The following is a 26,565-nucleotide window of genomic DNA, read 5'->3' on the forward strand; positions in this document are numbered from 1 at the left end:
CTTGGGGGCCTAACTGCAGTTTCCCTTATTGCACATAAAGGTTGCTGATAACTCCAAGTCTTCACTTTTTCACAGTTAAACATACTTTACTATTATTGTATATAACATGTTTATTTATATAACATACTATAATGTTAATTTTATAAAACCACCAGTTTGTTACTGTTGAATGGAAGTAGAAGACAAAATTCTTCTCAATTACAGTATGTAAGCTCTCTATAAAAAGTTCCCCAGAAGGTCATACTGTCCCCTGTTAAATTCATCCTGTTCTATTTAAAAAATTGCCTTTTAGCTATTAAATGAATCTTGGTGGCCTTCTCAATCAGTTTAATGGACATAGTAAAGCTTCCTAAGCAGGAAGTACCAGATGAATTTTATGTAAAAAATAAAAAGACAACCTAGGAGGAGGTGACCCTACTATGAAGTCGCACTTTGAATGAGTGATTTCAGCGATAAATTCCAAGTCCATGACTTACTTAAGACTCACACCACTGAAAATCATTCCTCTGCTTCTCCAAAGCCCACAAGTGGAATAAGCACAATGAAGGTCTACCCCCAAATGTCCATGCAGTTAGTCACCCAGGAACACTTTTTCAAGTGCTTTTAAACTCTACAGCTGATGTAGAGTTCTTCATGCTGTTTACAAGTCCTTTTCTGAGTTCCTCCAACATATACAGGCCCAGATAATTTTCCACCTGCCAAGAGTCAAACTGACCGCGACATTTGGCAGTTCTGTTAACCCTTTTTAAAAGGTGGCCATCAGAATGAGAAGGTGGCCTCTCCCAGGCACTCTCATGTCTCTTTCAGACCTTTTCAAAAGGCAGAACAGGCAGATCTTCCTTCTCATCTTCTCCAAGGTTCATGGAGCTGAAAACTGGCCATCTATGCGTTCCATGTGAGCCATGGTTATAGCATACCCTGCTCACAAGAATAAAACTAACATCAAAAACTTTGGTTTTGCTCTTTACAGTTTCTGCTAGCACTGGGTGACAAGATGTGTTTGTTAATTTACAAAAACTGAAACTGGAAAAAATGGTTTATTTCTAGGTCCCCTTTGAAAGGATTGTCAAAGAGCCTACTTGCTTTTCCTAGTTAGACACTAGCATTGGTTTCTAGAGCATTTGTATACTGTTCTTATTAGGTTTTAGAAAGGGGAAGGTCTTTTCAGGTATCAAAGCAGTGAAAGCAGCATTCAGATGGGTTTATTTCTAAACTCGAACTCTTGGCCACCAGATTCCTTCAACTTACTGTGTCAGAACACAGCAACTGACACTGGCGAGCCAGATTCTCACTTAAAAAACAGCATAAGAGATCAGAATTCAGTGATACCAGTCTAATGCATTTGACAGACTAGCTCCTCCACTAACTCATCTATAGAATCACCACCAAAAGGCAGGCACGAAACTTGTCAAGTTCCCCATTTCTCAAGTGGAATCAGAAGTCATGCTGATGAAAGCAGCAAGCTGACTTTCCATCAGCCCTCATACCAGACTGCATTTTACAACAGATGGTCAAATCAGCTTCTGACACACCTCTTAGACCTCACAGTGGGTACCAGGGTGGGTTTCCCAGTGGATGATTTTCCCCTCTGATGAGTTGCTCAGTGGCCCGCCATCCATCTCCCGTAAGTGCATCAGTGGGGTTTCTACATTTAGAAATCACTTTCTTCACATTAAATATCTGACATGATTACATTAACTTCCACTGCGGACAAAGAAAGGGAAAGATGGGGCCGGCCCCGTGGCTTAGCGGTTAAGTGCGCACGCTCCGCTGCTGGCGGCCCGGGTTCGATCCTGGGTGCGCGCGGACGCACCGCTTCTCCGGCCATGCTGAGGCCGCGTCCCACATAACAGCAACTAGAAGGATGTGCAACTATGACATGCAGCTATCCACTGGGGCTTTGGGGGAAAAAAAAAAAGGAGGAGGATGGGCAATAGATGTTAGCTCAGAGCCCGTCTTCCTCAGCAAAAAGAGGAGGATTAGCACGGATGTTAGCTCAGGGCTGATCTTCCTCACAAAAAAAAAAAAAGAAAAGAAAGGGAGAGATGGGGGGGGGATGTGAACCAGACCTCTATTTTGGAAGGAACTGTAACTTTGCTTTAGACTGAAATGTTCACAGATAGCTGAGATAACATTTTTCATGTTTTTTTTTTTTTTTTAATTTTATTTATTTTATTTTTTCCCCAAAGCCCCAGCAGATAGTTGTAGGTCATAGCTGCACATCCTTCTAGTTGGCTGCATGTGGGACGTGGCCTCAGCATGGCCGGAGAAGCGGTGCGTCGGTGCACGCCCGGGATCCGAACCCGGGCCGCCAGTAGCGGAGCGCGCGCACTTAACCGCTAAGCCACGGGGCCGGCCCATCATGTTTTCTAAAGAGATTTCATTTGTCAACCAAACCACAGAGGACATTTTCAAGTCTAGAGAACACAGCCGAAAGAGCCCCTTGCTGTTTGCCTGATGAAACATCTGATGTCACAGTGTGATTTGGCTTCAAGGCTTCTACGGTAATTTGTCTGGTCACCCCAGTAAGTACCCTGGATGGGCAGAGTCCATTTAATCACATGTGCCCTTCCTATACTTGTTTCCTAGGAAGAAATGCAGCCTTATTTAAATTCCAATTTCCTTCTCTGGGAGAGAAAGTTCAGGTCTCCCTGTAGTCTCCAAAAAGAGTATTAAGAGGATGGCAGGAGGTGTTATTTTCCCTCTGTTGGTGCTATACGAAGGTTTGCATCTCCTCAATCACCTGCTAGCGACATCCCCACAGCGGGGCCTCTGCTCTGGCAGTGAAGGGCCCACACTTGTTCTGAGGAGTCCAGCACGGATTCAGGCATGGGGGCAAGCGAAGTGTGAAGAGAAAGAAAGTTCACTTGACTGCAAGGGGGACTATTAATTTAATCCCAGGTTAAACTGAAAAGACAGTTTCTTAGAAACCTTCACATTTGATTAGTCAGCAGCTAAGACAAAATCCCTTTTTTTCCACAAATGACAGGTTTTTAATTCCCTCCCCCATACATACACTCAAGTCACCCTCTCCCTTTCATGCTCTAAGGTTTTCAAATGTGACCTTTTCAGTTGTACTTTACGGAGTACATTCTTGAGGTCTGCAGAGATTATTCACGTGAAGCTCACTCACAGCTGCCCAGTCTGTGTTATCAATCAACACTGTTTGTTCCATATGACTAACAATTTAAAAAAAAATTTGCTAGGCTATTCTTTAAGGTTCCAAATAGGGTCCACTGTAAGTTCTACACTAAAGGCTCTCAACCCTAGCTGCACATCAGAATCCCCGAGGATCCAAAACAAAGCATGGAAGCTAGGCCCCAAGCCAAACCTACTGAATCCGAATCTCTGAGGGTAGAGCCCTTGCATTGACGTTTTTTAAAAAGCTAGCCAGGTAATCCTAATGTGCAGCCAGGGTTGAGAACCTCTGCTCTAGAACATTCGACTCTGCTGAACTGTCATCCCCCCAACCCAGAACAAATATGTTTCTAAGATGACTTGGGACTATCCTCTCAGAGGAACTTTGTTTAGTTGGATGTATCATTACTCAGCAGTTTTGATCTGATTTATGCCAGACAGGCAGCAGACAAATGGCCTTGAGTTAGATGTTTCTGGGCTTCGTGGCATCCCACTTTTGTCCACTCAGCATAGGCATAATGCTTCTAGAAGTGGGAGTATCTCAATGAATGGACTTACTTCCCAGGACCCCTGGTAAGGTCAGGATTATTCTTCACATCTTGCAAACAAAAATTTGGACCATAGGTCAGTGACTTTGATCCACTGAATAAAAAGATCCAATCAAATAACTACAACCCTAGCTCAAGTTTGGTCTTGGCAAACCTCCATTTACTTAGATTTAAGTAGGTCAGAATAAAATGTTTGCAGTGAAGACTTTGAGACTCTTTGGGGGGAAACACAACAATCTACGGATTGACCTAAGATTAGGATGAGAAATTCAGTGGTTATTTTTCCTTCCTATGAGGGTAATTTCTTATAATTTGCTGAAAGCTTCCTGGAAAACCAAAATGACAACAAAGCCTTGAGGTTAATGAATACAGAGTATGTCCTACCTGGTTGGCTCTTTTCAAGAACCATTGTCAGGGTTTTTCTGTTAGCTTCTTCCCTCCAAAATTAAGTAAATAAACAACATAAGAGATAAGTAAGGCTTTTTATAAAGACCCAAGCAGCCTATCCCTCCAGCTCTGCAAAAAACACACACAAAAGCCTCATCTTTTAAGTTTATATGGCATGAGTGGTCATTACTGAGATAACTCTACTGAGTAAGAACTCTTGTGCTGGTTCCAGGCACAGGCACAAACACATATCGCCAGCCTTCTGCCAAGCCTGGCAGCTGCTCTCTGCAGCCTGACCCCACGCCATAATAACCTCCAGCCAGGGCTCTCTAAGAAAGCTGATTCTCTGGCTGCGGGTTGTAGGTTTTCTCCAGTCCCTCACTAGCCTAGGTAACCCTGGGTCTCAGGGAGTTATGTCTGTTGGTTAGCTTTTTATCAAACTTACAAAGCCCATGGATGACCATAAAATCAAAATGGACTTTGGAGAGAAAAGAAAGAGGGGAATATTATATTGAACCAGAACCATAAGAAATTACCATTTCTGTTTTTTAAAAACGGTTCAATATCAGCAATTTCATATGACTCAACCTAATAATAATTTTTTCCTGGTTTTCACAAATTATCAATTCAAAAACAAGATATGAAACAATGTCTTATTTAAAAATTAACCATTAAAACTGTGAGTTAAGAAGATTAAAAGGCTGATTTCATTATGGGTATACTAGAATGGGCCACTATTTTGTCTGCCATAATTAAGAAAAATGCCTACATTTTATGAAAGCATTTTTTAGAAACTGGGTTTTCAAATATACTAGCACTGAAGCATCGAGACGTGGGGAGAATCTCAAACTTGGTTTCCAAGAATTCTCTCGGTATTTCACCTACTACAGGTGTGGGCAGGTAGAATAGCTCACCCACAAAGAACCCAAACTAAAAACCCAAATTTCAAACCACACTCACACATCAAGCTGGTGCAAGCCACCCCAGGTACCAAGAAAATGACCCTTCTCTACACAGCACTCAGTGTGAAGACATCTGGATTCTTAATCTTATAGTAGATGGAAACTTCCACTGGGTTGAATAATGCTTAACCTTCCATTGACTCACTTCTGCTTCCTCATGTGGCCACTGAAATCTCATGCATTTACTAGCTCAAAGTTTAGAATTCTACTCAGTCTTTAGAATACTCTCTTGTGTTTTCTTTGCAGATAATTTTTTCACAGTGAGATTTCTTCCCTCTGAATACTAGCCTATTGTCTCTTAGGCTTCTTGCTGCCTTCTCTTCCCCAGAAAAAAGTATCCCGCAAATTTTGGTGTTATTTCTAAACCCACATTAGATATCTCGGTCCTATTCCTCAGTTCGTAGGCAGTCAGCTCATATGGTAGCCCTCAAGAATTGACTGGTTTTTGCAGTGATATCATCATCAATTTCTAAACAGTTCTCTTGTCCTCAGGTTAATTAAAAAACAACAGTATAACGATATTTTGCCTTTGGTTTAAAACATTTCAGTAACTTGTTCTTTATGGAGATTTCCAGAAGGAATTATAATTCTTGCCCCCATGTTGAAATGTTCACGGATATATTTTCCAGTCTTCAGTCTAGAGGAAACACAGGGAGCAACAAAAGTCAGGAATCCTGATCTGAGGCTGCAGTCACGCAGCCCTCGTGGCTGGAACCTCCGCTCAAATTGCTTGGTCGTGTTTTCTGTCCCATGTAACACCAGCTTCCCATAATCCTTGGAGGTCCAATCTGAATTGCCTTCCTTCACGATCTTTCCTCTAGCCTGTTGTCCCCTAACTTGCTATTCCTACAGCCAGTTAGGCTTGCACTGCCACGTATGGATAGGAAGCCTCTCCTGGGAAGAGGCCCCAGCACCTGCCACACGTTGTTCAGATACTGCAGGTGAATGAAGAGACCATTAAAGCATGCTATTTTTTTGTTTGTTTAACTCTGAACAGTGCACTACTATGTGAAAAAGTAGGAATAGGTCTGCATTTGTCTTGATTTAGACACACTTTAGCCCCACCATCTGCATCTTGGGTTAAATTTTAAATGTTATGATATCTTCAGACCTCAGTAAAATAGGAGCGTAAGTTCCAATCAGTCAATGCCCCGCCTCAAACACCACTGGGGCTTGCAGCCATCCTCACCCCGCTGCTGGGCCGACCCCATCGCTTCAGGGTTTGCGGGGGAAGTCATGCATTATCCTCCAGAGGGAACACTAGGCGGGTGCCCCGGCTTGAAACTTTCTGCTCTCCGATTCCCAGGTCTCGTTCCAGCACCTCCTCTGAGCTGCTCTTTGTTCTCCGACCACCCTCGAGGCTCGTGGAGGCCGTGTGGGAGCCTGAGGAGCCATTCGCAGTCACAGTGCTGTCCCCATAGGTCAAAGTGAGGTCACCCTCGGTCAGGATGAAATCGGAGTCTTCCTCTCTCAGTGGCTCTTGGTTCTGAAAAGTGCAAGGAACAAAGACAACAAATGGGAGACTGATATCTTCCAGGGCTGGAGCCAACCCCAACCTCAACTCCTCATCTGAAGACTAGAGATCATGAAACTTACCTGCCTTGAGCCCCAAGGGTGATAACTAGATGTAAACTGTAGAGTGCTATTCAGTGTAAGGCACTGTTGCCTGAACCAGGACTTCAAACACCAGAAAGCAGTTCTGATTCTAAAAGCCTGACAGCTCAGGGTTGGTGACAAAAGGGAAGAAAGGGAGACCAGCCCGGGTTTTCAGCTTCCTAACCCACAAAGAAAGGAAGGGCTGAGGTCACTGGGCAAACCTGCAAATAGGTTTCAGGTCTTCTCTTCTCTGGGTCTTCTGGCTGGGCCTCCTGCCCTACACAAACCATCCTAAACCCACTTGGTTTACATTTGAGCTACAGCAATTGAGGGAAGAGGACAAGCCATAACTAGGATTTCCTTCCTGTCTCCCCAGAAAAGCCCAGATGGGATGCCCTCAGGTAGACGAAGAGAGTGATGGAGAGGGAGGGTGCATTTTCTTGGGCACCTATTACATGCCTGCCAGGAACGTCACCTAAGCTCTCATTTGATCTTACCCCTCCCCTGTGCAGGGTGCAAACACTTAGGTCACAGAGAAGAAACCTGAGCTAAGACAACCTCTGAAATTTGCCAGAGGTTGTCCAGCTGGTAGGAAGCAGAGTTAGGATTTATGCTGCCTCCAGACTGGTTTTGCCCACATAAAGGATGTGAGAAATCACTCTGGCAGGAAGAGGACTGGCATGGCATCGCATGCTAAGCAGCAGTTGTAGCAAAACAGACAAGGCTGAGCAAGGCAGGTGTTAGCCAAGTGGCAGCCACTGGAAACTGCAAGACAGCGGGCGGGAGAGTGTCAGGAAGCAGCATGAGGTCAGATACAACTTTTTACCCTCCAAGAGGTTTAACAAGCAAAACAAGGGGCGGTGTGCTCCCCCACTCCCCCACGGCACATCTGTCAAACACTGTGAACTTCTGTCTTGAATGGCAAACACACGGTTTCAAAACACTCTGGGGAAACTGCTCTTTCTCTCCTATTTCCCATCCTCCCTTCAAAGCGAATCTGAAGTCCCGAGTCCTCTACACAACAGGGTCTCCTCAGTCCAGGACGCACACCTGCCTCCCTGACAGCCTCGTGGTCCCTGCTCAGTCATGCTGCCAGAGGCCACGGGCAGATTCTCCCACATCTGTGCCTGGACTCCCCATCTAGATGAGAAGCCACCAAAGGGCAGTGACCTCCTTCTCTTCTCGGCACCCTTCTTTGAGGTGCTTAACTCCACAGTAGGTGCTAGATGGATGCCTGGTTAAGGGCACTGACCTACAGAGGACCCGTGGGTTCTGCCTACCTCCCTTCTCCTGTCCCAGCCCATCTCTGGGCAGTCACTGGTGACAAGCACACACTTGTTTTCTGCATTGTTTCTCAGTGACGCTGACTGCTCCACACTCCACGACGTGACTCCACTTAACCAATGATCCAGCCTTTTTAACAGGCAAGCATGCAACTCCTCTTGCTTGCTGCCTCAGATCCTCACTGGAATGAGGCAGGGTGCAAGTGTACAATTAAATAAAAATCCTCTACTCAGGCAGAGTGTAATTCTAAAACTCGCTCCAAATTCCCCAGTTTCCTCCTCTCCATTAGTGTTTAGAAAGTCCTGAAACTCAATCCGCCCTGTGATAGTTTTCTTAACAACAAATGACATCATGTTCCCTGTTTTAGCACGTTCCCTTTCTCCCGTTCACACATGTGCTAAGAAATGTTTTGTTCATCTCTGTCAAAATAACTCTCCCAGGGCTCTTAGCTCCTAATTTTCAGGGGGAGACTCTCCTGGCACATATTTTACTCTTTCAAGTTTTGGAGCCTCGGAGGAACAGAGAGGAATGTGAAACAACAGCATGTGAGGGTAATTGTGCAAATGTAGCCAAGCATCGCCCCCCCCAGCAGCATAGAGGGACCCGGGATCCCGGAGTGTCCCGCTCTGACCCCTCGCAGTGGAAAGCAGGGCCAAAATTCCCCGACAGGAGAAAACAAGAGCGGATGTTGACCCATTCCATTACGAAACTCACAAGCCCAGACAAATAGCATCCAAGCAGAGGTCATTCCTTTCAAGAAACAAGGACACAGTAAAACGCAGTGGAGAGGGATTTCCAAATCAGAGCTTAATGAATGCTATATGCAGATGATGAGACCAGTCCACTCCCTCGAATTCTAGATGATGGGATCAACAAAAGTTTCGTTAAGCTAAAGGTTTGTTTATATACAACTAGCTGTCCACTGAAGGCTGCTATGAAAAAGCACTGAAACCACCCAGCGAACAACTGAAACAAGTGTGTCGTGGGGACGTGCACACTTGAAATAACCAGAGGTCATTTTCATAAGTGGAAGAACACTGTTTTCTAGGTGGATATCAAACCTAAGTGGTTTAGAGTTAGTGGAAAGAGTGAATAATGAACACAGATGTCTCCCACACAAACTTGGTGATGTACAAAACACCCTACAGTGCTGAGTGAGAACCACACAACAGTCAGCCCAACAGCCGCGAGAGCAGCCCAGTCTGAGACCCTCTCCCGGCACTACACTCCGCAGGGAGCCCCTCTGCTCTCTCACCTTTGGGTTCCTCAATTAATTTTTCAAAGACTCTCTGCTCCCACTTTCTCAGCAGCAGACCTCACCATGTCTGGAGCTGACTGAGACCCTGGTCAGGACCTCAGCCAAAAGCAGCAGCGGCAGTATGGAGGGTGATCTTGCTTGTAGCCCATGTCACCCCATCTTGGGTTGACTGTGGGGAGTCCACAGCCCAAACATTACCTCCGGAAGCAAACCCTAAGCAGTCTCTAGAACTGGTGATGGAACTTTAAATTTCAGTGCCTGGAAGGTTACTGAGTTGATGCTGACTTCAAACTAGTCCAGATACCCCTAATCGATGAGCAAGGGAAGAGTTGGCAAGCTTCGGATTAGATAAGGTTTAGTGTTGATAGTGGGCTAGTTATTTTACTATTACATAGACATGAAAAGTGACCCTTATAAAACCTAACGAAGATGGAAGGCTTTAGAAATTGTTTAAAAGAGACTACAGCTAGAAAGCAAAGAAACACGTAAGCCAATGACACCTAAGATTAACGTGTCATTGGCTGGAGCTTCGTCAGTGGGACAAGTGGTGACGCCGGGTCAGCACCCTTCGTCTCCGATGATAAAACACATCCAAATGGCCCACGCTGTCACTTTAGACAGAGGGCCCAATCGAGAAATCTAGTCAGCATTCAGAAAAAGACAGCTTTTATTAAATAAGCTATCAGCAGGATAGGAAACTATAAAGCTTTTTAATCTATTGGTCTGTATCCTTCCAACATAAAATGTACTTAGCATTATGATCTGGGCTCACAGATATTACATTAACAACTCACCACAAGCATTAAAAATCACTTTACAAACTGGGAGCAGTTCTAGGGAAATGGTGTTCTCACCATCCTATTCATTTTTTGTAATTCAAAACAGTTTATCAGAGGTGACACAATAATTTCTTTTTTATATGAGGAGGGGCTGGTGAGGCTGGAAGGCTCAACTGTCTTTAAGAGAAGGAGACACTGGCGCTGTTCTCTGTCACAATTGGTGGAAATTCCAAGAAGAGGCCACGGCACAACTGCAGTTTCATCAGGCAGAACCTGCTCTCCCAGGGAGCTCAACTCCGTAGACAAGCTGGGTTTGCAGATGTAAAGTTCTGTGCTGGCCCGCCAGCCCTTTTCAACTGTTGACTGCCTCCTGAGGGAGCCAAGGAGGGGCCCTGAGGTCCTTGGGACCACACAGAGCTTACTTTCTGCACTGCAGCAGTGGGGGCAGGACACATGGCGACTTGGCAGTTGTAACGCCTGTTCTTGAAGGAAGAGCCTGCCATTTAAGGAGCTGCACCTCAGCACTCCAGACTGCCTCTCCCTCTCCACCCCAGCACCCACTGCCCAGCTATGGTGTCCAGGTGTCCACATCCGTTTCCGCTCTGCACCACCTGAGTGCACACAACCGTTCCCAAGCCAGCTGCCCTGCCCCATTAGAACTTACCCGGGTTGGGCCCTTCTCTGTCAGAGCCGGACTTTGCGTTCTGTTTTCTCATCACTCATCAAGTAAACTGTCGCCCACTGACTAATTATTTGAAAGCTGCATTAGGGCCTTAGCTCTGCCAGTTACTAACTGTGGGACCTTGGCACTTCCCTTGTCTGTAACTGCAGGACCTGCCTATTCACAGTATGGCCGGGAGAATAAACTTAGCCTTTGTGAGCTGTAAGGCTCTACACAAACTTAAGGAGTTCTTTTCTCCTGGGGTGTAATGTTTGTGTCAGAGACAAGATGACTAACTAGGATGATGGAGGAGGGATGAGGACGGAGGAAGGCCTTTTCCCTCTCCTCTAGTCCTTCCATGTAGGTAGCTGCTTGCTCCCCACCTCTCTCTCCATCTCTCTGCCCGGCAACCTATGTGAGGAGCTCAAGAGTCAGCCCTAAATCCAAGACGTCCACCAGTGTGGATATTCTTTTCATACTGTGCTGAGTCTACTTCTAGAATCTGAAAATGGAAAGGACCTAACCACATTAACATGAACAAACAATTTATAAAAAAGAATCCTTACATTTGTGAAATGCTTCGTAGTTCACAGTGTACCTTATCCTTTAATTCTCACAGCCAGCCTGTGCTACTGGGCCCATTTTACAGATAAGAAAACTGACGCACAGAGCACTTAAATGGCCGCAGGGCTTGGATCTGAATCTAGTTGTTCTGATTCCAAATCCAGTGTTCTTTCTACTACACCACAGCTGCTGATGTTGGGGAGCCCCATAACCCCAGTAAAAGGTTTCTCTGTTACTGTGCAAAATATATAAACAAACATAAGTTGGCCATTTCTAATCATCTTATTAGAGAAGCAAAATCTGAATTTGGAGGCTTTCCTACATGGTGAGCAGGAAAGCACCCTGACGTGCTGCACTTACGTCGTACACCTGGGGACTGGTCAGACATCGAGCGAGCAAGCCACACCAGGCTGGCAGAGTGGTGGTTAATGGGGGGCCACTGTGTGTGAGGATGGGCTTCAAGTAACTTTAAAAGAGAATTAAGGAAAAATGTCTACAAAGAAATCACACACCTAACAAAATGTGTTTAGAAATACCAAAGAGTAAATCATCCAATATTCTACCCACAAAAAGCCTCTTTCCCATTTTACCAGTACAATACAGCAAATACTTGTAGTCTGCAACAGTCTGAATCAAAGATTAAACTATGCCCCATCAACCTGAAGTGTTAACTGTTAACTCTCAGCTTGGCACCTCCTAATTTTTAGTTAAAAAGAATATTTGATTAATTAGAACACCCTTCTCCCTTCTTTGTTATGTTGAATGAGAATTTTGGTTTCAATCAGCATTCCAGCTTTTGACACACAACCAGCTCACGTTTGGAAACAGGAGGTAGTGTACCTGGAGTGGAGATGTTGCAGCAACTGGTTCTCTAAGTCTTCCTGTTAACCACTCTACCCAGAAGGCACATGGTGGAAATATTCGAGGTGGACAGCCTTAGAGGTAACTTGGGGCTACTACAAAGGAGGAAACTGAGACCTGGTGAGGTGAAGTGATTCCACTAAGGTCACTCAGACTGCAAATCTCCCAACTTCCCATACAGGACTATTCTTCACTCTGCCTGCTTCCTCTCTCCCAGACTCTCCAAAACAGCATTTCTCAACCTCGTTACGATTGACATTTTGGGCCAGATCATTCTTTGTTGGTGGGCGGCTGTCCTGCATTGTAGGATGTCTAGTAGCATTCCTGGTCTCTACCCACTAAATGCCAGCAGTACCCCCAACCCCTCCCCCTGGTGTGACAACAAAAATGTCTCCAGATACTGCCAAATGTCCCAAGAAGCAAACTCGCCCTCGGTTGAGACCACTGCTCTAACATGAAGGTCAAATGTTACGTGGAGAGCTCAGGGTTTGTCATCCTGTGGATATCTGTGCTGCCAAACGGACAGCCCTGTGTTGGGAGCACCCTGAAGCATGTGTCAGATTATGTTAGAGCCGGACCATTTCTGATACCCAAAGCCTAACCAACAATGGAAAAGGTGGAGACTCACACGGGCACCTCAAATGCAGGAATGGGTAAGAGACTTTAAAAGAAGGTAAGAAGGTGTCTCAGCCATCGGTACTCAAGAGGATGACCGCTCTCTGCGAGTCCTACTACTTCCTGTCTTCACTTAGAACAGCACAAGAGAGAAGAAGCTTATCTACAGGAGAAGGAGGAAATGGAACGGGGTCCCTGGGTAGACTTCTAGTTGGGAATTACTCAACAAGGGAGGATGTGCGGACTCTGCTGGAGCCCTTAACAAACAGAACAAGCCTCCTTTGACCGCTGTCCTCTAACCACATTCCTGGGAACAGCCCCTACAGGCCTATCAGTTATGCTGTGTCTTTAGCTCAGAAGCTGATGGGGCTGGATTTGAAGAATGACTAATACAAAAAGTCACAGGGGAACCCAGAGGCCACCTTTCAGTTCCCTGCCTCAGGCAGTTCAAAGAAAGCTCTCTCTTCCCCAAACACAGAAGGCCTTCTTTAAAAGAGAAAAAATATATATATATGTATATATACACACACAGATTTTAAAATATTCAAATTGTTGGAAGGGCAAAAAATATCAAGTCTCTCTTTCCCATCCAGTTTTTCTGGTAACTACCATTACAACTTTATAGAATACATTTTTTTCTCCTATTTCTTGATTTATGAACTTTAGTTAGAGGCTTTTAACTCTATGAAGGATGGTGAATTTAATCCCTTTATACTCCTGCCTCTTCTTTCCAATTTTTTTCCTTTCCAATTTTTATTATAATTAATTTTAGGGCCAGCCCCGTGGCTTAGTGGTTAAGTGCACGCGCTCCGATGCTGGCGGCCTGGGTTTGGATCCCGGGCGCGCACCGATGGGCCGCTTCTCCGGCCATGCTGAGGCCATGTCCCACATACAGCAACTAGAAGGACGTGCAGCTATGACATGCAACTATGTACTGGGGCTTTGGGGGAAAAATAAATAAATAAATAAAATTATAAAACTATAATTAATTTTATCCTCCAGATATATAACATTTGCATTCTACTTTATAATAAATAAATCTTCTATACTTTGTCTATGGATTGAGTCTAAGTGTTAAAAAGCAATAAGCAGCATTTGTAATAATGTTATTATACGAATATCATTCACTGTAACCAAGCAGAGTGGTTGGAACACTATTAAAGGACATGTAATACAATGTAATTTAAACTTTGTTAGAAGAGAACACTTGAGTGTCTTGCTAAACAAATGATCTTCTTTTAATTTCTTTTTGATCTTGTTCACTTCTTCTGGGTTATAACAAATCAGTGCTTCTTCAACATTGTCCCCTTAGTTGGATTTTGTTTTCTTTGATCCTTATGTTGTTTTTTTCCCCTTCTTAGAGTCTTCACGGTGCTAAACTTTCTGAATTCTTGCATGTCTAAAAGCCACTCTCCATTTTTTCACTCATTTTTCATGAACAGTTTGGGTGTAGAATTCTAGGCCCAGACTTTTTCTTTTCATCCTGGAACTCTGATAATGCTCAACGGTATTATAACATTCAATTTTGTTGATACCAGATCTGAGTCTTGCCCCTTTGGAGGCTGTCGGTTTTTCTTTTTGGAACCTTGAAGAGTCTGCTTTTCCACCTGTAGTTATGGAATGCCACAAACGTGTCCATTCATCCTAGTCACACTAGGTGGGCCCTTGCACTCTGGAGACAAGTCTCTTTCCTTAGCTAAGGGATTTTTTCTTCCATTATTTCTCTGGAACTTATTTTCCTCCGTAGTCTCTACCCTCTCCTTGCAGATCCTGTTAAATGACTGTGGACCATCTGGGTCTAACCTCCACATCTTGAACTCTTCTCTTACATAGCTCTGATTGTTTGCTTGAATTCTTAGAGATTTTTTTCCTCAACTTTATCTTCCAGATCCACAATTTGGTCTTCACCATGTAATTAAACTATCCATTATATTTTTTGGTTAATTTCAGAAACTTTATTTTTAATTTCCAAGAGTTTCTTCTTATTTGATTGCTCCTTTTTCTTTTTTTTAATTTATTTTTTTTTATTGAGGTAACACTGGTTTATAACATTGTGTAAATTTCAGGTGTACATCATTATATTTCAACTTCTGTCTAGACTACATCGTGTTCACCACCAAAAGTCTAGTTGCCATCTGGATTGCTCCTTTTTCCAATACCCTGTTCTTACATCATGACTGGAAAAGTCTCTCAACAATAAGGATTTTATTAGAAAAATTAAAAAATAAATATTTGGAATTGTTTAATTACCTTGGCAACCCGCACCCTCATGTCTTTACCCAGTTTCTCAGTTCATCAGACGGGGGGAACTCCTACCACACCAAAGTAGGGGGGCGGTTACTCTGGGAAGAAAAATCTTTGGTGGCCTCAAGATCTGTTTCTTTACCAAGCCCTCCCCAAGTAGTGTCTCTACTTTCTTTAGAGGAGTATGGCCTGAAGAGAAAATTAACAGCTACCAGTTGATCTGTTGACACAGGAAGTACTTGTTGCATCTGTCCTAACAACAATCTTTAATAAATCACCTGGACAAACCGGCTCAAGACTCACTTTTGTCCTGGCTACAGTTTTCTCTGCTACAATTCCCTCTACCTTTGGTCTTCCGAGTAGTCAAAAATATCTCTCCTGTGATTTCAATGAGCCCTGGGGAGAGAAGGGAGGTATATGTGTGCATTGAGCATCTCATCTTAAATTGGAAGCCCATCTATGCCATCTTCAGGCTTGTTCAGAGAAGGAGGTACCTTCCTGCCGGCCTGTGGGAGTCATTCATGTCCAGCTGAAATCTCCTCTGATGCAGCCAAAGCTCACTTTTTCTTGTGTGATCATCTGTGGAGCTATAGAATGAATCATGGGCACCTTCCTCATCTAATTCTTCAGACACTTGTGCCTGCTGATGGTCTTCTTAGCTTTTCTCCTCCAAACTAAAAGTGTAAATCTCAAAGTCACTAAAATTTACCTTCAGATGAGACTTCAGAGATCCCTCCTGTTATTCTTCAAAGAATCGATTTCTTCTCTCCCCAGCTTTATTGAAGTATAATTGACAAATAAAAATTGTATATGTTTAAGGTATACAATGAGATGTTTTGATATACACATACAATGTGAAATGATTATCACATTCAAGCTAATTAATATATCCATCACCTCACGTAGTTACCATTTTTTGTGTATCTAGTGAGAACACTTAAAATCTACTCTCTTAGAAAATTTCTGATACACAATACAGTATTATTAACTATAGTCACCATGCTGTACATTACATCTCCAGAACTTATTCATCTTATAACTAAGTTTGTACCCTTTGACCAACATCTCTCCATTCCTCCCCACCCTCAATCTCCTGGCAACTACCATTCTGCTCTCTGTTACTAGGAGTTCAACTTTTATAGATTCCACATATAAACGAGGTCATGCAGTATTTGTCTTTCTGTGCCTGGCTTATTTCACAGCATAATATCCTCCAGGTTCATCCATGTTGTCCCAAATAGCAGAATTTCCTTCACTTCTAAGGCTGAATAATATTCCATTGTATATACGAACATTTTCTTTATCTATTCATGCATTGACAGACCCTTAGGTTGTTTCCATATCTTGACCACTGTGAATAATGCTGCTATGAACATGGGAGTGCAGATATCTCTTCAAGACAGTGATATTATCTCCTTTGGATATATACCCAGAAGTGGAATTGCTGGATCATATGGTAGTTCTATTTTTAATTTTCTGTGGAACCACCATACTGTTTTCCACAGTGGTTGTACTAGTTTACATTCCCACCAACAGAGTACAAGGGTTCCCTTTTCTCCACATCCTCCCAACATCCTTGCAATCTTTTGACTTTTTGATAATAGCCATCCTAATAGGTGTGAGGTGATATCTCATTGTGGTTTTGACTTGCATTTCTCTGATGATTAGTGGCGTTGAGCATCTTTCCATGTACCTGTCGGCCATGTGTATGTCTTCTTTGGAAAAAGCGTCTATTCAAGTCTTTTGCTCATTTTTTAATTAGGTTATTTGTTTTTTTGCTATTGAGTTGTACGAATTCCTTGTATATTTTGGGCATTAATCCCTTATCAGATATATGGTTTGCAAATATCTTCCCTCATTCCATAGGCTGCCTTTTCATTTTGTTGATGGTTTCCTTTGCTGTGCAGAAATTTTTTAGTTTGATGTAGTCCCACTTGTTTATTTTTGCTTTTGTTGCCTGTGCTTTTGGTGTCAAATCCAAAAAATCATTGCCAAGACCAATGTCAAGGACCTTTCCCCTATGTTTTCTTCTAGAATTTTATGGTTTCAGGTCTTACATTTTAGTCTTTAATCCATTTTGAGTTGATTTTTGTGAGTGGTGTAAGATAGGGGTTTAGTTTCATTCTTTTGCATGCAGATATCCAGTTTTCTCAACACCATTTATTAAAGAGACTGTCCTTTTCCCGTTGTGTATTCTTAGCACCTTGGTGGAAGATTAGTTCACCCTATATGCAAGGGTTTATTTCTGGGCTCCTTATCCTGTTCCATTGATCTGTGTGTCTGTTTTAATGCCAATACCATACTGTTTATATGGCATACAATATCCCTTTGTAATATAATTTGAAATCAGGAAGTGTGATGTCTCCAATTTTGTTCTTTTTCCTCAAGATTGCTTTAGCTATTCAGGGTCTTTTGTGGTTCCATACGAATTTCAGGATTGTTTTTTCTTTTCCTGTGAAAAATACAATTAGAATTTTTATAGAGATTGCATTGAATCTGTAGATTGCTTTGGGTAGTATGGATATTTTAACAATATTAATTCTGCCAATCCGTGAACACAGATATCTTTCCATTTACTTGTGTCTTCTTCAATTTCTTTCATCAATGATTTTTAGTTTTCAGTATACAGATAATTCACCTCTTTGGTTAAATTTATTCCTAAGTATTTTATTGTTTTTGATACTATTGTAATGGGATTGTTTTCTTAATTTCTTTTTTGGATAGTTCATTGTTAACGTATAGAAATGCAACTGATTTTTGTATGTTGATTTTATATCCTGCAACTTTACTGATTCATTTATTAAACAAATTTTTGGTGGAGTCTTTAAGCTTTGCTATATGTAAGATCATGTCATCTGCAGAGACAATTTTAACTTTTTCCTTTCTGATTTGGATGTCTTATATTCCTTTTTCTTGCTTAACTGCTCTGGTTAGGACTTCCAGTACTGTGTTCAATAGAAGCGGTGAGAGTGGGCATCCTTGCCTTTTTCCATATCTCAGAGGAAAAGCTTTCAGCTTTTCACCACTGAGTATGATGCTAGCTGTGGGCTTGTCATATATGGCTTTTACTATGTTGAAGGACATTCCATCTATATGTAATTTGTTGAGAGTTTTTATCATGAAAGGATGTTGGATTTTGTCAAACGCTTTTTCTGCATCTATTGAAATAATCATATGATTTTTATTTTTCATTTTGTTAATGTGATGTATCACATTTACCGATTTGCTTATGTTGGAACATCCTTGCATCCCAGGGATAAATCCCACGTGATAATGGTGTATGATTCTTATAATGTGCTGTTGAATTCAGTTTGTTAGTATTTTGTTGAGGATTTTGACAGCTATATTCATCAGGGATACCGGCCTGTAATTTTCTTTTCTTGTAGTGTCCTTGTCGGGCTTTGATATCAGAGCAATGCTGGCCTTGTAAAATTAGCTTGGGAATGTTCCCTCCTCTTCAATTTTTGGGAAGAGTTTGAGGAGTATTAATTCTTCTTTAAATGTTTAGTAGAATTCACCAGTGAAGCCATCTGGTCCTGGGCTTTTCTTTGTTGGGAAGTTTTTGATTATTGATTCAATCTCCTTATTCGTTATTGGTCTGTTCAGATTTTCTATGTCTTCATGATTCAGTCTTGGTAAGTTGCATGTTTCTAGAAATTTATCCATTTCTTCTAGGTTATCCAATTTTTGGCATATAATTGTTTTTTTTTTTTTATAATTTTATTTATTTATTTTTCCCTCAAAGCCCCAGTAGATAGTTGTATGTCATAGCTGCACATCCTTCTAGTTGCTGTATGTGGGACGCGGCCTCAGCATGGCTGGAGAAGCAGTGCGTCGGTGCGCGCCCGGGATCCGAACCCAGAACCTAGGCCACCAGCGGCGGAGTGCACGCACTTAACCGCTAAGCCACGGGGCCGGCCCTCGTATAATTGTTCATAGCAGTCTCTTATGACCCCTTGTATTTCTGTAGTATCAGTTGTAATGCCTCCTCTTTCATTTCTGATTTTATTTGAGTCTTTTCTCTTTTTTCTTAGTCTAACTAAATGTTTGTCAATTTTGTTTATCTTTTCAAAACACCAACTCTTAGTTTCATTGGTCTTTTCTGTTGTTTTTCTAGTCTCTATTTTATTTATTTCTCCTCTGACCTTTGTTATTTCTTTCATTCTGCTAACTTTGGGCTTAGTTTTTTCTTCTTTTTCTAGTTCCTTGAGGTGTAAAGTTAGGTTGTGTATTTGAGATCTTTCATTTTTCTTAATGTAGGCATTTATCACTATAAACTTCCCTCTTAGAAGTGCTTTTGCTACATCTCATAAGTTTTGTTATGTTGTGTTCCCATTTTCATTTGTCTCAAGACATTTTTTGATTTCTCTTCTGATTTCTTCATTGACCTACTGGTTGTTCAGGAGTGTGTTGTTTAAGGTCCACATATTTGTGTTTTCCTCCTATTACTGATTTCCAGTTTCATACCACTGTGGTTGGAATATATACTTGATATGATTTCAATCTTCTTAAATTTGCTAAGACTTGTTTTGTGACCTAACATATGATCTATCATGGAGAATGTTCCATGTACACTTGAGAAGAATGTGTATTCTGCTGCTGTTGGATGGAATGTTCTGTACATGTCTGTTAGGTTCATTTGGTCTAAAATGTAGGTCAACTCCAACGTTGCCTTATTGATTTTCTGTCTGGATGATCTATCCATTGTTGAAAGTGGAGTACTGAATGCTGATAAGAATCAATTTCTTATCGCTTTAGCATTTTGTCACTCTCCTGTGAATTCTCTCCAATTTCATCTGCATCCTTTCCAAGCCCAGTGAGTAACACGCATTCTGAATTACAATGCAGACCAAGTTCTTATGGCTTAAAAAAAATCCCTGGGGGTTCTATTTCAGTTAATAGCAAACAAGGTAATTTGAACTACCCTTTCCACTGAGAACAATTAGAAAAACTGGGCAAAATAAAACAAGATAAAACACAACAAAATCTTCTGCTTAATGGCATCAGAAAGCTACCATGGCAGTGAAGAGGGCCAGAATCTGGAGGAGGAAACCCAAGAGGTGAGTCCGGTACTTGGTGAACCACATTTCCCCTAAAGGCGTCTGAGAAGCTGAGCAGAGCGACTAGCAGACTTACAAAGATAAAGTGAATCAGACAAAAACTGGAGTCGAGGGCCTTCCAAGGAAGACTATATAAACCCCCTAGGCTCTAGGTTGGAACTCTAGAGAAAAGGGAAAATAGAAAACAGACTAACCCTCACAGGAACTGAAGCCCAGCTTCAAATCACCTTTATTCTTGATTGGATTAAAGTGAGCTGGAACTGCTAATGCCCCTAGCCTAACCACTGACCAGATGTAAGTTAAATCATCTCTGACAGAGGATAACCTCACCTAGAGTATCTCAAATTATCTCTTTACTTTTCATTGCCCATGTCTGTCACTCAGGGAAAAAAAACAGATGCACAGAAGATAAACAATAAAGCTTCTAGAAGATAACATAGGAAATTGGCTTCATGATTTGGGGTAGATCAAGATTTCTAAAACAGGACACAAAAAATACTAACCATAACAGAAAAGATCAATATATTGGATTAAGACCTTTTGATCAACAAAAGATTCTATTTAAAAAGTGAAAAGGCATGTCCAAAGTTGAGAAGACATTTTTATCACATATAATTAGCAAAAGATTCATACCCAGAATAGATAAAGGAACTCTCACAAAATGGTAATAAAAGGCAGACAACCCAATATAAAAATGGGCAAGAGACTCGAACAGGTGCATCATAAAGGAATATACCAAATGGCCAGTAAATATATGGAAAAGTGCTCAATCTTACTAGTCATCAGAAAAATTCAAATTAAAACCACAATGAAATATCGCTACAAACCCACTAAAATTGCTAAAATTAACAAGACTGACAACACCAACAGTCAGTGAGGATGTGGAGCAACTGGAACTATCATACACTAGAGATGAGTGTGTAAAGTGGTATCACCATTTAGTAAAGCTGTTTGGCACTATCTCTCAAGTTGAACCTATGCATGTCCTATGACCCAGCAATTTCACTCGGATATATTCCCAACAAAAATGTATGTAAACGTGCATCAAAAGACATGTATAAGAATGTTCATAGCAGTATTTTTCATAGCAGCTCTAAATTAGAAACAATCTACATGTTCATCAACAATAGAATGATAAATAAATTATGGTATATCCATACAATGAAATACTATACAGCAATGAAAACTGATGAACTAGAGCTACATGCGACAATATGGATGAATCACAGGAATGATGTCAAGCCAGATAAACCAGACACTATAATCCCATTTATACAAAGTTCAACAACAGGTAAAACTATTAAATGTTGCTAGAAGTCAGGAGAATGGTTACATTTGGGGAGTGATTGGGTTATGGCATGAGGAGAACTGGTAATTTTGTGTTTTTTGAACTGTTTGGTGTTAAATGAATGTATTTATTTTGCAATAATTCACTGAGCACTTATGATTTGTGTACACGTATCTCGTGCTTCAATAGAAAATTTTAAAAACATTTTCAAAGTCTCCAAAGACCATATATAAGCTACCTGCCCATTTGATCACTATGTCAACTTAAGAAACCATGAAAGTTTAACTTTTTGGTTTTTAATTTTCACCTGGGACCAAGTGAATGTACTAGAACAGAGTCTGCCCTGCACGTGGCCCAGTTAAGGCCTGGATCAGACTTCGCTAGACTTGGTTAAGCTGATATGAATTATCTTCTCCACACGGATTAACTGCCCAAGTTCCACTTTCCTTCCTGAGCACAGCATGGTTCATGTGTCATTTTGACTAATTCACCTACATAGGCATATTTCCCTTGGACACAAAGCTCTGAAGAGCCACATGAGTTTACCAGGCTGTGGGCTGGCTACTCTAATGATGTGCAAGCACTCGTCTTGGCCAGAGAGATGCTCACCAGGACTACCTGTGGGTGAATGATCATTGCATGTGTCCTAAGAGAGGACTGACTACACCCGTAGCAAGCACACATCTTTCCTTACTCATCATCAGAAGTCCTTCACTGACAACTCAACATCATCATCCATGTTTCACGAACACAGGGAAGCCATTTTAAAAGGATACTTGTGGTCAAAGCTGTACCACAGCCTGAATAGCCATGCACTCTCCTGCTTTGTCCGGTTTCCTCTGGCAGAATCTGGACCATCCTAGGAACAAACAAGAAGACAGATACTTAGTTGCAGAAAAGGGATTGAAATAAGGGGGGAAAACTTCTTTTTTAACCATAACTTTTAGAAATTTTAAACTCAAACATCCTGTATTGCTAGTTTCAAAGATATATTGGGAGGTAATATTTTAAAAGAAATCCAAAAGGCAGACAAATCAATCCTCAGAGTAAAAAGGCTTGATTATGTCTATGGGTAGATCAACTCAATACAGTACAAAATTTCCTTTGGCATTCTTATTTCCTCAAAGTGCCTTTCAGCAGATTAATTACTCTAAAGGAGTCTAGATCTGAACAGGCCAAAATTGATTTATAGAGAATATTAAAGAAAGTTTCTATAAAACCAACTTTCCAGGCCCCCCAAAGCTGGCCTAGGGAAATCACACTTGGTTGAGTTTCCTGACAAACCAGCCAATGGCTCTTGGTGGTCCTTACCCAGGCACCCGCATTGTGTTCCAGGCAGCGCAGTAACTTGTTGTCTTACCAGCTTTAGGAAGGAGGGGGCAGTGGGCAGGGGAAACGAAGCCAGAACTAGTATTTCTGTTATTTTACCTACCCTCGAGTAGTAAGTTCTTTCACTGCTCCTCTCATGCCTTTCCAACTCAAACAGCCCCATCATTTAAGTTCCAAAATAACTTGCAAACAAATGTTCATTTGAGGTTTAGGAAATCTGTTCTGTGCAAGTATTATAAGCACAATTCACATTAAAAAGTGCACAGACTGCATGTGAAGCACAGCCATTTTTATCATCATCCTCTTGAATGCCATAAAGAAAGAAATAAGAATGAGGCCAGAATTGACATGACGGTTACCATGACCACCTCAAGGCCAGGCTCTGGACAGAAATAAAAAAAATACATTTTAACCTTGATTGTCAACAGGTGGCCGGAGAACAATGCAGTAGCCTTTCCGTGCAGTTAGGACATTTAGAAAGCCCCGGGCCCGCAAACTCTGCACCTTTTGCCTTTAAAAATCAGCCACCCCAAGACCAGTGTGGGGGGTTACCTATCAACTTGCAGGTTGGAGTGTACTTCCCCAGTTTGCAAACCTTTTTTTTCTTCTTTTTGTGAGGAGATCAGCCCTGTGCTAACATCTGCCAATCCTCCTCTTTTTGCTGAGGAAGACTGGCCCTGGGCTAACATCCGTGCCCAACTTCCTTCACTTTATATGGGACGCCGCCACAGCATAGCTTGCCAAGCAGTGCGTTGGTGCATGCCCGGGATCCGAACCGGTGACCCCCGCACCGTCGCAGCAGAGCGCAATGCACTTAACCACTTGCACCACCGGGCTGGCCCCTGCAAACTTTTTTAATAAAGCCTCTTTTTTCCTTAAAATTTCATTTTTGCCTCGAAAAGCTGTTCACTTAGGTTAACATTTCTGGCGATGAGGATGGAATATGAAGCGGCCGCCTCATCTCCTGGGGGACAAATGGACACTGCATGCCGGCACAACCCAGAGCCCCTTGGCTGCTTCTCCGCATCTCCAACGGCCTCAGGAGGACGATCAAGGTAAGGCCCTCTCGCATCCTCGCCCTGCCACGCTTTGGTAGACCTCTAGAGGCTCTTTGAGGAGGGGATTCCCTCAGTTTCTAAGGAGGAGACTCCCTCAATGTCTCAGGTGGGGAAGCCCTCATAAGGTTCAGCTGCAGCTGATTTACAGGGAAGTTTGTCCATACAGGGAGGTTTCTCCAATACCAGGGAGGTTTCTCCATTCAAGATGGGTGCCTTTTATTCTAAAGACTCTTCTAAGGAAGCGGCAAATGGCCAGCTGCCTGCCACAACCCCTGCGGCTTTTATGTATAAAAATTATGGACCAAATACTTGCAAGTTCCTTATTACCTGGGTCCAAATCACTAGAGATGATTTAAGATTACATTGGCCACAATGGGGCTCCTTTGATACTTCCAAACTGGTTTATTGGTGCACTCAATTGGAAAAAAGAGTATGTCACACCTCTCAAAAACAATGGGAAGCCTTTTTAAATTGATACCTAGAAGCTTCCAAAAGGGGAAACGAATTTGTTATTGCTTCCCTAAAAGAGAAGCATTCTAAAGTAGAAGAAAGACTTAATCTATTAGAAGCTTCAAACTCCAGTGACGACTGGACAGAATCAAAGAAATCTAAAAACCCTCCCGTGTTTCTTCTCCTCCCCCCACCTCTTCTCTCTTACCTCTTCTCTCACCGCCACCTCCCCTCACACCCCCCATTACCCTGTCAGAACTTCCCTGCCCCGAAATTCTGGCACTGTTCTCCCCGACTAAACCTTTCACAATTTCCGCATCCCCTTCTCTGACAGCTCCCTTAAGAGTAGAAGTTCACGGACTGGCTCCTGAAAACCGGGTTATAACCTTTACTCCCTGGTCTAAAACGGAACTTTTGAGTTTAGTTAAGGATTTCCCAAACCCTAAGGAGAATTCCCAAGAATTTCAGAGGCACCTTATTCTGACAGTGCTTATAACCCCAGACTCCCAGACCTTTCCCAATCAATCCACATGCTGGTAGGACCCATTCAGGCCCAAGAATGGATAATGAAGGCTAGACGGGAGGATCCTCTACAGGATCTTGGGCTTCCTTACAACGAGGCTTTTTAAACAGCAAATAAAACTGCCGCCAATTTAATAAAAAACATACCTCTAATGTGGCCCCCTTGAATAAATTGGAAGGCAATTCAAAGATGCACACAGAAAAAGGATGAATCAGTCCTTGAATTTTATGACTGCTTTCAGAAAATTTTCTCTCAGAATTCAAGACTACAAAAATTGCCTGCAGAAACTAGTAAATTATTTAATTCTATGTTTCTGGATGGACTAGCCAATCCAGTTTCAATCCTAGTCAAACAGCATGACCCTGATTGGGCAGGAGCTCCAATCAGGCTCCAGACCCTGGCAGCCACGGCAAAGTGTCTAGCCAAAACTTTAGAGAAAGACAAAGAAAATCAAGCCACCAGGCTCTGCGGCATGCCAGGAAAAAACAGCCAAATTGATGGCCTTGCAATCTTCTCAGCCGAACCAGCCCTCCAGGCCCCCTTCAGATAAGACTTGTTACTTTTGTAAGAAGCCAGAATACTTCAAAAAGGATTTTTGAATACAAAAAATGGCTTCAAAATAATCCACAGTCCATGATCTCATTCATATGTGGAGTATAAACCAACACATGAACAGAGAAAACTGTATTGTGGTTTCCAGGGGCAATGGGGGTAGGAGGTGGGCACAAGGGGTGAAGGGAGACATATATATGGTGATGGACAAACAAAAATGTACAACCCAAAATTTCACAATGTTATAAACTATTAAAACATCAATAAAAAAAAAGAAAAAAGAAAAAAAATAATCCACAGTCCCAAAGGCCACCCACCCAAAAGACCCATTGTCTCCATTCTAGAATAGGGCTGCTCTGGGGAACAACAAGGGGTCTATCCCCTCCTGACAAGAAATCAATCTGGTGAAATCAATTTTACTACAGAAGGACAGCCTTTGATGGCTCTAATTGCCAGTGGAGCCACTTACTCTGTCCTCAACCCCAACCAGTTTTCTAGGCCCGTTCCCTGGAGTACATAGACATTTAATACGGGCGGGGTATCAAATCAGGTGTTCACAGTGCCTATGTCTCAACTCCTCTGTTTCCAGGGCGCCACTCTTTCTGGTTAGTCCCTTCTTCCCCAGCTCATCTCCTAGGGCGTGACTTCCTTCAGGCCACTCAAGCCCATCTCTCTCTCTCTTTTTATTTTTAATTTGTGAGAAAGATCAGCCCTGAGCTAATATCCATGCCAATCCTCCTCTTTTTGCTGAGGAAGACTGGCCCTGGGCTAACATCCATGCCCATCATCCTCCACTTTATATGGGACGCCGCCACAGCATGGCCTGACAAGCGGTGTGTCCGTGCGCGCTCAGGATCCGAACCCAGGCTGCCAGCAGCGGAGCGCGCACACCTAACCGCTATGCCACGGGGCCGGCCCCAAGCCCATATCTCTTTTAACCGTAAAGGGGAACTACTCTTGGACGTCCCATCCTCCCCGCTCTCAGATGAACCTTCTATGTCCTCGTGGCTCATCTCTATTTGTTCCCCAACTGCACCTTCTACAAATAGTCTCATTGACCTGTTCAGCCTTCCCAGTCAACTTTGGGCTCCCTCTTCCACTGATGTAGGCCGTATAATCTCTGCTGCTCCTATAACCATAAACCTAGATCCCTCCAAGCCTCTCCCAAACATGAAGCAATACCCTTGAAGTCCCACTGCCATCCGAGGAATTAGGCCTATTGTTCAGGATTTTACAGAAAGAGGGCTCATTGTATCCACTAGTCCCTATAATACACCAATCTTACCTGTTAAAAAACCAAATGGTAGACGATGGCATTTCATTCAAGACCTATGTGCTATTAACAACATTGTAATACTACAACATCCAGTAGTCCCTGATCCCCATACCTTGCTCTCTCGTATTTCCT

General features: G+C 42.5%; 1 protein-coding gene across 1 annotated transcript in view; it reads right to left on the reverse strand.

The window, feature by feature from the left end:
- Positions 1 to 2,366: 2,366 nt before the first annotated feature.
- Positions 2,367 to 26,565, reverse strand: part of SLC9A7 (solute carrier family 9 member A7) — a 158,296-nt gene continuing 134,097 nt past the window's right edge. Inside the window, exons 15-17 of the mRNA XM_058535726.1 lie at positions 22,022 to 22,104; positions 11,538 to 11,643; positions 2,367 to 6,521 (exon numbers count right to left, since the gene is read on the reverse strand). Coding sequence (XP_058391709.1) covers positions 6,270 to 6,521; positions 11,538 to 11,643; positions 22,022 to 22,104 — 441 coding nt within the window. The 3' untranslated portion in view covers positions 2,367 to 6,269. The remainder of the gene's footprint in view (positions 6,522 to 11,537; positions 11,644 to 22,021; positions 22,105 to 26,565) is intronic.

This window comes from Diceros bicornis, chromosome X (genome assembly GCF_020826845.1).
Source record: "Diceros bicornis minor isolate mBicDic1 chromosome X, mDicBic1.mat.cur, whole genome shotgun sequence".
Taxonomy (NCBI): Eukaryota; Metazoa; Chordata; class Mammalia; order Perissodactyla; family Rhinocerotidae; genus Diceros; species Diceros bicornis.